At 32.6% G+C, this 12683-nt stretch overlaps 1 protein-coding gene across 5 annotated transcripts in view; it reads right to left on the bottom strand.

Moving 5' to 3' along the window:
- The window catches only part of LOC134681211 (serine/threonine-protein kinase TAO1-like), a 32812-nt gene extending 21355 nt beyond the window's left edge, over positions 1-11457 (bottom strand). For 4 of the 5 annotated variants that reach the window (XM_063540718.1, XM_063540721.1, XM_063540720.1 and 1 more), the window contains exons 1-5: positions 11159-11449; positions 4797-4973; positions 4195-4266; positions 2218-2319; positions 1921-1966 (exon numbers count right to left, since the gene is read on the bottom strand). In XM_063540718.1, coding sequence (XP_063396788.1) covers positions 1921-1966; positions 2218-2319; positions 4195-4266; positions 4797-4928 — 352 coding nt within the window. In that variant the 5' untranslated portion in view covers positions 4929-4973; positions 11159-11449. Of the gene's footprint in view, positions 1-1920; positions 1967-2217; positions 2320-4194; positions 4267-4796; positions 4974-11158 lie in introns of all 5 variants that reach the window. The other variant, XM_063540719.1, reaches the window with a different exon arrangement.
- Positions 11458-12683: the final 1226 nt, after the last annotated feature.

The raw sequence follows: 12683 nt of genomic DNA, 5'->3' as shown, positions 1-12683 counted from the left end.
AACTTCAGAATAACAATGATGTCAGTCCAATAGAATAAGATACCTTTTTGTGCAGAAAAGAGAAGCTCTGTGTGACTTTTTTTTTACACTTTTGTTCTAATTAGTCTACTATCACAGTGATAGTCTGGAGGATTTGACCACTTAAATTTGCAAACAACCGACACAATTTTGGTATTTTGTAATAGAAATGAGGACGAGTTTTTCCACCAGGGGAAAAAAAGATTTTGAGAATAAAATTGAGAATGGAAATGGGGAATGTGTCAAAGAGACAACAACCCAACCATATAAAAAACAATAATAACGGCAGAAGGTCACCAACAGTTCTTCAATGTAGAGAGAAATTCCCGCACCCAGAGGCGTCCTTCGACTGGCCCCATAACAAATATATACTAGTTATATATATACAAATATATATATATATATGTCTATTGTTACAGGCACATTTTACACACAATGCACTTAGGCCTAAATTAAAATATTGTTTGTTTGCCCTTTTCCGACCCTATGTTTTGAAACAGGGTAGGTAGGTAGGTTAAATATTATTTGTCATGGGTAGGCAAGTAGGTATAATATTTTATTTTATAGATACAAACTCTGCATATTGTCATTTGTGTCCGTTTTGTTTTTGCAAACAAGTTTTCTGGGACTATTAGTTTTAAAAAAATATCACGCATGAAGCTAATTCATATGAACTTCTATTTATTTCAAATAGCAAAATATTGAGTTGTGCAACATATCTTCAACGTTTATATGCCTGGAACTTTGAAGAGTTTGAACTTGCACTTATATTCTGTATTACGTACCTTCTGTTAAAGATAACTTTGTACTGATAAGATATGTCTGGGCAGACATACATTACTAGTAGAAAAAGTCCCTAGAGTGTTAAAAACATGGTGTGTGCCATTGTTTCCAATAAAAATGCTATAAGACTTAAAACTCTGACAATTGTCACATATTTTACATGGCATTTATAAATGATCTGTATGGACAACTTGGCGATTTTACTGCCAGATATTCTACACTTTACAGGGTTTTGTCACTATTGATTCATATCAGATATAACGGCATCGTTAACAAAATCATCCTGATCTGAGGATCACAAAAGGCCATCCCTACATAGAATACAACGTCTGTTTACAAATTAGTTTGTACACACGTTGATAATTTTGTATCAAACGAACGGATCCAAACGAACTTTTTTGTAAATGAACCCTGTTCTTTACTAAGTATAAAGGTACAGAGTAGCGTACGTCATATCATGATTTCAGGAAGCGTTCACATGCTGAACATCGATTTCAAACAAATGCTTTGAAACTTCAAATGCAAGTGCTCATGACAAACGCTCAGGTGATACCAAACGGACTGGACCTTATACGTTAAAGATAAAACCTGAGAATTCTGGATAAAATAGTTTTGAGCGGGAAATACAAATATAAGATTTTTGGTAGGAACGAAAAAATAAAATAAAATAAAATCTTGCTGGTAAATACAAATAAAAGATTTTCAGGCGCAACAAATTTATAGGGTCGGTCGGTAAAGGGCAAACAATCAATATTTTAATTTAAGCCTCACAAGTATTACTACTGTAGTAAATCTTTCATCCAAATCTTCATCAATGCTTTGCACTTACCCCACACCCACCCCCTAAGGCCACACTTAAAAATATTTTGGTTTGCCCAAACCCTACCTAAAGCTTGAGACAGTAGGTAGGTAGGTAGGCATTTTCTTTTTTTTTCAAAAAAAAAGAAATTCAAGTGTCAGATGTTTATTAGTCTTCATGCCTATTTGATTAAAAAAAAACTTCTTCAAATCAGGACAATAAAAGAATTTGAGTAGGCAGTTTTTTTCTGGTTAGGTAGCGTTTGGGCAAACAAACCTATTATTTATTATGGCCTAACTGCTTTTATTTATAACACCAACCTTCAATGATATCTGAAGCTGACCCAAGGCAGTATTCCATAACCATCTGAAAAAGAACATGATAATTAATAAAGTTTTGTTTTGCTTCCCACTTCATTAAACAAAGAAAATTAAATGACAACAAATTATATGGAATGGCTAAATAATTAATTTTAAAAAAAGCATTCAATAAACTTTTTTATAAATTTTTGTTAGTGTATTCTATTAACAATAATCTGAATCTTTCAATTGGCCTTTACAGATTCAAAATGTTTCATTTCTGTTTTAGTAATCTGAATCTTTGAGTAAATACATTACCCATGCTGTGTGTTCTTTGAGGAAACAACCTTTGTAGTCTATGGTGTTCTCATGTTTGACTTGCCGTAAGAACTTCACTTCTTTGATTATGTCCTGCCATTTCTGTAAAGACAAGGCAGATAATCTTTTTATTTTACTAGTTGAATATTATGCCATATAAATGTTAACGAAGACTGATGTGGTTTAAATCCAGGGATTATGTCATGTACAAAAATACATTTATTTTAGTGGGTACTAATTTTCTTGAATTGAAAAAATATGCATTTTCATGGATATTTGATTTTGTGGTTATGCTGAAGTCTGCAATTAAGCCTAAAGTATGTGTACTTTTTAATTTGTGGTTCACTTATTCCTTCAAAATCCATAAAAATTGATACTGATGATTAAAACAGAATTCATAATGTTTGTCAAATATTATATTCTTTATAAATGCACATGTCCTGTTATGATTGAGCAGCCGCAGTCTTCACGCCGAGTGGCAGCCCAGGCTCATAAAATTGCTCTCAGGCCTGTTATAATCATACCTACAGGCCAACAGAATCTAACTAAAAAATTTCAAAAATTGAGCTCCAGGCTTGTAGATTTAGCAGTTTGTCATGCAGGCCTGTAGCCAGGAATTTCCAAAGGGGTGGGGGTGGGGGAGAGGGGTAGTTTGACTCACAAGCTCGGCTTTAACAGTCTCAATTCGAACAGAACATTAACTTTAACAGTGCTTATTTGTTTTCAAGGGAGGGTTCAGAGGAACCCCCCTCGCTATGGGTATGTCATGAAGACTGGAGCAGTATCAAAATCAACAACCAATTCAAAGTTCTGTGTAGTAAAATAATCTTTTCACCCCATCATGTCTATTTGTTCATATTCAAGTCATGCAAGTCATCTTGTTGAATCACTTTTTACATATGTCTGAAAGCCCCAAGACAATTTGTTGACAAATAGATGATAGTCTAATTCGTAAAATAACTCAATCTATTATTTAAAAGTTTACATTTCATTAGGCTACGACATAGCAGCTGTCGTTAGCAACTGTTGAAAATTTCTTATAGTCATAGATACAAAAAAAAAATCCAAATAGAAAAAGTGCACCTTCAACTGTAAATTCAGAAATTATTGTGATTTTTTCATTTTAAATTTGAATGCAATTTCAGTAGTTGCGATGATTAAGAAGAATCCTGTTTAATTCTTATAAAAAATTTCAAAATGTGAGTTTAGATTATAACCCTGCCGCATTTTTCACATTAATAAAAACATCTCAATAATTTCTGAATTTACAGTACATATTTCCCAGAAAACTTCTCATAACATCTGACACCACAGTATTCAAATTACATGTTTACAGTAATCGTGCACAGGAAAGATACAAACTAATAAAATACCAAATAAGGAAATGTAACCACCATATAAAACTTATGTAATCTTATGAACTTCCTTACTTATATAAACTTTTTCCCCTGTTACGAAATGTTTTTAAGTTTTGTTACACTTTAAACAATAGGATCTCTAGTTTTATTATTTCATGAGACAGCCATCAAGAATGTGATTAATATTAAGCATGTTTAGCAAGTTTTAATTTTGCATTTGACTCTGATCTTTTAAAATTGAAAAGATTTGAGAGTTTTCTTGTCAAACGTTGCATTTCTTTTACAGCCTTCCCCCAGAGAGAGAGGCTGCCATGCTACAGTATAGCGGGTTATTTTAGTGGGTGTAAACTTTGGAGATTTTCATTGAATAAGGTTTACGAAATATTTTGGTGGTTATTATTTTGTCGGATTTAAATCTTTTCTCAATACCTTTGCAAGGGGTGTTTTAAATTGGCAGAATTTATTTTGGCAATTTTTTTCTATTCTCAAAAGTTAGCAAAATAATTGCATCTGCAAAAAATAACCAGCTATACGGTATAACTTAGTGTTCTGAAATGGCATTAAACCCCAACAATCAATCTATCATTATTTATATAGTCACAAATATCTGTATAGTTACCTCGCCTGCCTGTTTGCCATTGTAGGACATCTTCTTGATGGCAACAATCTCTTTGGTAACAACATTTCTCGCCTGAAATCATAAAAATATACAAATATTACAAGAACAGGTCTAAGGACAGCATGTTCAGAATCTGAACTAACTAACTATACAATTTCATTTTTGTTCATTGTTGAAGGGTGTTAGTATTTCTTGTTTTGACCTTTTATAAATGCAGGGAACTTTTATAGCTGTGTTTTCCATAGAATTTTCAAATAGCACCATGGAAAGTAACATAGCACTGTTTTTCCAACAGATTATAATACCATGGCCCCTATACATTGAATTAGGAAATCATACAAGATAGCTAAGCATCATGGTAGAAAATAGAGCACCAGGGTTCCACAATGCTTTGAGGCCATACAGAGAACACAGTGGCTACATGTATCTATGGTATCATAGTATCCATGGGTTTTACTCATTAGTGAAGGCCTTCCAGCAATCTTAGATTGTTTATCAATGTATATATCCTTGTTTTTAGGTCATTATCAAAAACATCCCGTCTCCCAAAGTTTTATTCAGATGATCTTATCATTAATTCATTTCTCGTTAACATAACTTACGTAGTATACAGCACCAAAACTTCCATGGCCAATTTCTCTTAGATCTGAAAATATCCGTTCTGGATCCTCTGTTGAAAAGAGTGCTGCTATTTCAGGATCATTTAATTTTCCGGGCTTGGGTAATGCTGGCATTTCATCAATAATCTTTTACTCATTTGTATCATAGATATCACATTTCTGTAAATAAACATTAAAAATATTTTCAAAAAGAAATATTCATAGTTTTAACCTGGTTTTTTTTATAGAATGCAATTAGTTTTCATGCAGTTAAATTTCAAACTTTCAAAGGTATTTATGCCTCTGTAATTTTATTATCATTTTTAGGGTTTTTCAAATTCCTATATATGAAGGTTTAAGGTTTAAGATGAGTTTTATTCAATTTACTGCAGGTACACAATGTATGTTAAAGAATCCTTGAAAAAAACAATTCTTTGCTCTTATTTAAGCATAAAAGTGGATGGAATTACTGTTCACCTTATAAGATACATTTAATTATTACTAATAAGCTAAATTCAAACGTTTCTTCACCCCCTCCCCCCCCAAAAAAAACCAAAGTCAAAAGTCTGCTATTTCTGCCATTGCAACACATTATTCAAATTCAATATCAGCTGTTTTATTTCAATCCTCAAAATTTGGAATTTTTATTTGGATATCATTATCATTATGATGAATGCATGAAATATTTGATTTTGATACACCCAAACTAAACTTAAAATCTGGCAACAGTTAATTAACATCTTTTTGTCCAGGAGTGATTGTAATACTTCCCACTGGACATATAACACCAAAATCCCTGGAAATTTTATTCCCAACAATGCTACTTTATGTAAATTCTAAACATTATATTGACCATGTTGACACTTAATGCTAACACCCAAAAAAAGCTGTCCCTTTAAAAGACATCATATTAATGTAATGTCATTCATAAAATGAGAAAAAAAAAATCAGCAATTTAATGAAGTTTTTTTAATAATTTTAACACTTAAGAAATAGAATTTTATCAAAATAATCAAATATATTGTGTAATAAATAGTGTGTAAAGCTGTTCGTTTATTTTGGTGTTTACATCCAACCCTAAGGTCACACTATTTTAATTTGGAATGTGTAATGTATCTTCACTGGACCGTGAAATACACCTACTACAATGTAAATAAACCATCCATCACTTTAATAGGATATCATTGTACCTGCTTCAGCAATCATACTTAATAAATAGTTAGCAAAAAAATGTCAACAGTTCAAATTTATTCTTTTAGATGATGATTTTTTTGCTCTTTTAATCCTCACTTCTTTATCATGTTTATAATATTTTCATAGTTCCTTTTATTATGTTTATAATATTTTCAAAGTTCCTTTTATTATGTTTATAATATTTTCATAGTTCCTTTTAAAGAAAGGGGAATATTTTCTTATTTAATTTTTAAAATATATTTGTCAATGAACAATATCAATTACATCTAAATAAACTGCATTCTCAAAGAATCGATTATAACTATGACGACCCTCATTCTCATTTCTTGCACAGAATTCATATTCCAGTTTTTTTTCTTCATCCAATTAAAAAATTCAAGGTTTTCAACAACAAAAGAGACAATCAATTGTTTTAAGAGTAGTCAGTATTTATAGAACTGTATCCAAAAAGGCAAATGTCTCTGGTCTACATGTACATTAAACATACCTGCCAACTGTCACTATTTACGGGGGATTTCCCCCATGGAGGCTCCAAAATGGAAATTTTGAAAGAGCAAATTTGTGCACAATTTCAAACAAAAATAATTAATTTCACAATGGCTATAGGCTTGTAAAAGTATGAAGAAGCCATAAAACAACATTAACATATATTTGAAGGCCTCCTTGAAGATTTTGTGGGAACCATTTTGCACGTAATACCCTGATGGACATTTTTAAAAGTTGGCAGGAATGTTTGAAAGTATTATCAAACAAGAAGTGACTGCCTGATTAACACACATTAAAGAGGTCTGCTATCAAAACCAAATTTAAGCCTTCATTAGCACAAAAGCATAATACTATGCATATGGCAATATAAAAGGAAGGAATGACAAAAAGAAGCTGAATGCAGTGCACCGCCCACTTTAGCAAGCTTAGTGAGTGGAGTATTAATTCATTAACTAACATGATTAATGATCAAAGGAATAACAGAACTGTAAATGATGATTTGTCATAACCAATAAGCGATTTGACAGATGCAAATCCATTTCTCCAGTTAAACAGAAACAGAATACATGACTGTAATGTCAAAATCTTTAAAGATTAGTTATATATGTGTATGTTGAAAAATAATTTAACCAATTGAAAACAAAAGAAGAATAACCCTGCTTGTAAATATGCTTCTTCAAACCTATAAACGTTCTTTTTCTTTTAAACCTAACAATGGGACATAATACAATAAACAGCTGAGCCATGAGAGCATGATCATGATGATACCCCCGTAACATTTTCAAAGAATAAAGTTCAAAGAAAATGCATGGACACGATTGGAAACTCCATTTTTCAATCTTTCAAGAACCATAACTCCTGAATGGTAAAAGTCAAAATCGTCATTATTTAACTTGACCTCCATTTTTTCATCAGTAACAACATATTAAAATTTGGGAAGCTTTGGTAGAACAGTTCATGCGTAAATGCACGGACACGACTGGAAACTCCATTTTTCAATCTTTCAAGAACCATAACTCCTGAACGGTAAAAGTCAAAATCGTCATTATTGAACTTGACCTCCATTTTGTCATTGGTAACAACATATTAAAATTTGGGAAGCTTTAGTAGAACAGTTCATGCGTAAATGCACGGACATGACTGGAAACTCCATTTTTCAATCTTTCAAGAACCATAACTCCTGAAAGGTAAAAGTCAAAATCGTCATTATTGAACTTGACCTCCATTTTGTCATTGGTAACAACATATTAAAATTTGGGAAGCTTTGGTAGAACAGTTCATGCGTAAATGCACGGACACGACTGGAAACTCCATTTTTCAATCTTTCAAGAACCATAACTCCTGAAAGGTAAAAGTCAAAATCGTCATTATTGAACTTGACCTCCATTTTGTCATTGGTAACAACATATTAAAATTTGGGAAGCTTTGGTAGAACAGTTCATGCGTAAATGCATGGACACGACTGGAAACTTAATTTTTCAATCTTTCAAGAACCATAACTCCTGAACCATGTGAACGGTAAAAGTCAAAAACGCCATTATTGAACTTGACCTTTATTTAGTTGTCAGTAACAACATATCAAAATTTTAAAAGCTTTGGTTGAACGGTTCCTGAGTTAATGCAAGGACAACATTTGATTGCTGCCCGCCCGCTGTACATCCCCAAATCAATAACCGACATTTTTGTCACAAAAATCTGGTTAATAAAAAGCGTGGAAAAGCAAAATAATCTTCTTTTTTTTTAATTTATAATGGGACATCAACTCAACACCTTTGAAAGTGACAACATCAAAATTCAAACTTTGTTTGTCTGGATGTTTGCATTGACCTTAACTATTTGCAACAATAAACATGATAAAGCTTCAATGTCATCTTAGTTGGAAATTATAGCCCGCCCAACTGCCAGAGACAGCCTATTTTACAATCAGGCGGTCAAAAATTAAATTTCAACAGTTTGGTTGACAGGTGTTTGGGATTAACTTTTTCTATTTTTTGAATGAGTTCTCAGTATAACTTTAACCCTATTCATAACATCACGCAAGAATCATAACTGCCAATTAACCTTATACAACCAGGTATTTCCACGCGATTTCTGCAGGGAACATATGGTAATACCTGTTTGTAAGATCTGCACTCATTGACTAGATGTATTTAATTGTCCAATTGCGATCACGTTTATTAAATAAAAAAATAAATATTAGAGAAAATAGAAAGTATAAATTTGTTTTGGTAAACTCATGTCTTTATGACAGTACATGGGCCTGAGTCGTTGCAAAAGCAAACTGCTATTGACTCGACAGAAGAAAAAAAAATTGTACCATTTGTCTAAAAGGAAGCAGACAATTCTTTCTTGTTGGAAAATGGAGTTCCAATGGTTGATTTGTGACGACTGGCATGGTAAAATATTTTGTCAACCATGCGGTTCAGCGTATGGGCCATTGGCAGTCAGAAAAGTATCTGAAAAATTACGGCAATATATGCAAAAGGCCTGTTTGAAAAACATTTTAAAAACACAAAAACATAATTTAGAATCTTGTAGGAAAATGGGTTGGATTTATATTGCATTAATTTTCAGGGCTGATAAATTATAATCAGGACCAGGGATGGGGTCGATTACTTTAAATTGTAATCGATAACATTACAAGTCAGGTGATTCAGGACAGGTGACTATTTTTATGCAGCCAGCCCTGTGGTCTGGTAGACATTTCCAGTGAGTTTCCTACTCTGATGTCACCATTCAGTTCTCCCTAATAGGCTGCAAGGAAGAAAGAAATCATTTCACAATACAATTCAGAAGTGTGGTGAACCCTGCAATTCTGGAGTAACTTTGTTTACACTCTTATTAGAGCAATGAAACTTTAACTTGAGCCCATATATAGTACTCATATACCAGTATTTCCAATTAGTTCAATTGATCCATCGTCTGCAAAGTTGAACAAATATCAATCTCAAAATCCAATTATATATACATTGCAGTCTAACAAGCATGCCTAATCCTGTGTAAAATTGAGGAGAAACTTATCAGTAACTTATTGAGCATATGAACAGAATTTATTCAGCAACCAAAAGTTTGGCTTTCTGGGTGGTAGATCAACACCATTTCAGCTGTTGAAAGTCCTAGACAAGTGGAGAAGGCATTATTACAGGATGGTGGTATATAATACTCTTTATATACTGACTAGATGAAAGCTTTTGACAAGGTGCTTATTGACAAACATGAGATTACTTCCCAAAATTCATGATTTTTGTATCAATGTCAGAGCAGACTACTCACAATGTTTCCTTATTAATAGCAACAGACAACACTCATGACACTGCGTACAGGTCAATGAGTTAATATCATGTTTGAGGAATGTGAAAGTACTAACCTGTGGAATTCATCAAGGCTTAGTATTGACACCAATTATATTTGTTTTATTATATCAAGGACAAGATAATGCCAGATTTTTTCATGAAAACAATCACATCACAAATCTAGTGAAGAAAAGTTTATCAAAATGTAGGTCTCACTCCCGTTCCTTTGTCATGTTTGTCCACCTGAACAATTGTATATTTACACTAATTAGTATTTAAGGCAATTGCAAGACCACATTGAGAGCTTGCAAACACTGTATGGTCACCCTACAGGGAGGCTGACATTACTAGTATCAAAAATGTGCAAGAGAAATTGAGCAGAATGTTGCCAACAATGAAAGATTTGTCATGTGAAGACCGTCTGCAAAATCTCAAGTTCCTTCATTCAAACTCTCTGATAACTTCAAACACCCTGTTTGCAAGGTAAAATAATAGAAATTAACATGCTAATGACAAGATTGTTTGACAAGAGAGTAACCAGTGATTTATTAGAGATGCACAACATGTAATTGTCCATGTAAGACTAAGACGTTATTTACGGAAACTGAAGAATCAACACAGTTGTCTAGATTTAAGGATGTATTTTGCTGTTGACATACATGAAGTTATTTCAGCTAAAACGTTAAAAAAACATTTATAAGTGTCTCAGATAATTTCATAAATTTTGGGTCACCTAACCATTAATATATAATTTTTTTGGGTCACCTAACCATTAATATATAATTTTGAGATGTATATTAAAAATTTCATCATGACACAAAATGACATTTAAGTAGAGAAGTTATATGTGGACAGGTTTAGATATGATATACATGTACATGTAGGTGTTGCCAGACCTAAAACCTTTTCTGTTGCACAGGTTTGTCTGTATTTGGGGTCACTTTTTTTTCGTGTAAACAAAGCAATTTTGAACTTAACGTTATAAAACACTTAGGAAGAAATTGATTAGTTGTGCCCTCAATCTACAATTTGGAACTCCCAATAATTTGTTTCTCTCAAATATGTACAAATTTGCACAAGTCCATTTCAAAAATTTGTAATTTATGCAGACTCGGTAGAGAAATGGAAGATGTTACAGAGATTACAATCGTCACACATGTACCACTTTAAGCTGGAGATGAGACCCATAATATCTGAACGTTTACGAATAACAAGTCTGCATTAGAAGTTTTTTAGATGAATGTTTTTATGTGGAACTGCAACAATTTTATGTTTGTTTGTATCAGATTGGGCAAGTAGGTGCTTTGTTCGGGTCAAATTTTCTTCTTTTCTAAGCGAAAGATGGAAATAAGAAACAGGTCGTTGGCAAGCCTAAGCACTGGTTGTACTTACCAACATTAAATTTCTGTGAAATTATTTGTTTCTATTGAATATCTGCGAATGTTTACAACATCAAATTATCAAAAGATTTCTTTTCCTCTCCAATATGGCTACGCCTACGCATGCGCCTTGTGTATTCAATGAAACACTGAACACAAGACTTTTTCGGGAAACAGATCACAATTATTATTTTTCAAATGAAGAATTCAATGTATATACCAGTTTGTATTTATCTGTTGTCTCTACAAATTGGTATAGTCGCACCTTTTCCAGGTTCATAAAAATTGTATGACGTCACCGGAAATCGAGACAGTCAGAAACTATCTAAAAATAGGAAAAGGAGGTCCGACATGGGGTTTTAAATTTTTGAAAGAGGCCCAAGATGTTGATTGGGGGGCTTACTCTCATTAAATCTACAATGTGCTTTGTAAATATTAAAGTTAAGAAGTATAAAACAAAAAAAAACAAAAAAAAACTTTGGATTTTTTTTTTGAGAGGTACTGTATGGGACTATAACTACCCATTTGCAGTTATTAATTATTTGTTTTACACTCGGCAGTTCAGAGATGACTATATTATAATAATACTGATAGCTTATAGTAGTCTCAGCACAGTTGCAGTTGATTGAACCATAAACCTAAACATCGTTCTTTTGTCACAATTTGTTTTATGTTATATAATGATATAATCCCCTTAATATTAAGGCTCCGACGTGTTGAAAGACAAACTTTAACCTATACATGCTATACTGATTGACAACTTTAATTTATACATGTTATACGTGACATTATGACTTGGTTGGAGAGTTGTCTCATTACTTGACACTCATACCACATCTTCCTAAATCAATATTAAAACAATACGTATATTTGCATGTTTTGGATATACTGTGGTGATGTAAAGAAACTGAATCGTCAGCAATTATAAAAAAGAAACAATTGGTTCATTATACATGTTATAAAACATTATTTGTAGATCTTTCTCCACACGTGACACCAGTCGTAAACATCCTGTAATAATTCTTCAGTCGGTCACATTCGTGAAAAGGAAACGGGATTTTACGAAATAAGGAACATATCCGATATTATCCGTGACTTGAACGGATATATATTCCATAACGGTAAACAAACTATCGGAATAAATGGTGTGGAATATTTGTTCCAACAGGAATAGATATATAATGACAATATTTATAACAAAGTTTTCAGTGGAACTATTACATTTTTAAGGCGGTTAACAAATATACGTCAACAGTACAAGCCCAGGAATATGTCGTATCATTTGGAGAAATATATACTCCGTATGCAGGTGCTACTGGAATCATGGTTGTATTTATACATATAGAAATGGAAACAGTTCACAATTGCGAATTAGGAAGCTGAAAGCATCTTTTGTCGTCAAGTTTTGTTTTCAAACTACCCTCTTTGTAGCTATTTCTATAGATGTGAGTCTAAGCATCTAAGAATATATTATAAAATTGAGAATGGAAATGGGGAATGTGTCAAAGAGACAACAACCCGACCAAAATAAAAAAACA

The sequence above is a fragment of the Mytilus trossulus genome, chromosome 8 (genome assembly GCF_036588685.1).
Source record: "Mytilus trossulus isolate FHL-02 chromosome 8, PNRI_Mtr1.1.1.hap1, whole genome shotgun sequence".
Lineage (NCBI taxonomy): Eukaryota > Metazoa > Mollusca > Bivalvia > Mytilida > Mytilidae > Mytilus > Mytilus trossulus.
This window is presented reverse-complemented; position numbering and strand designations above follow the sequence as displayed.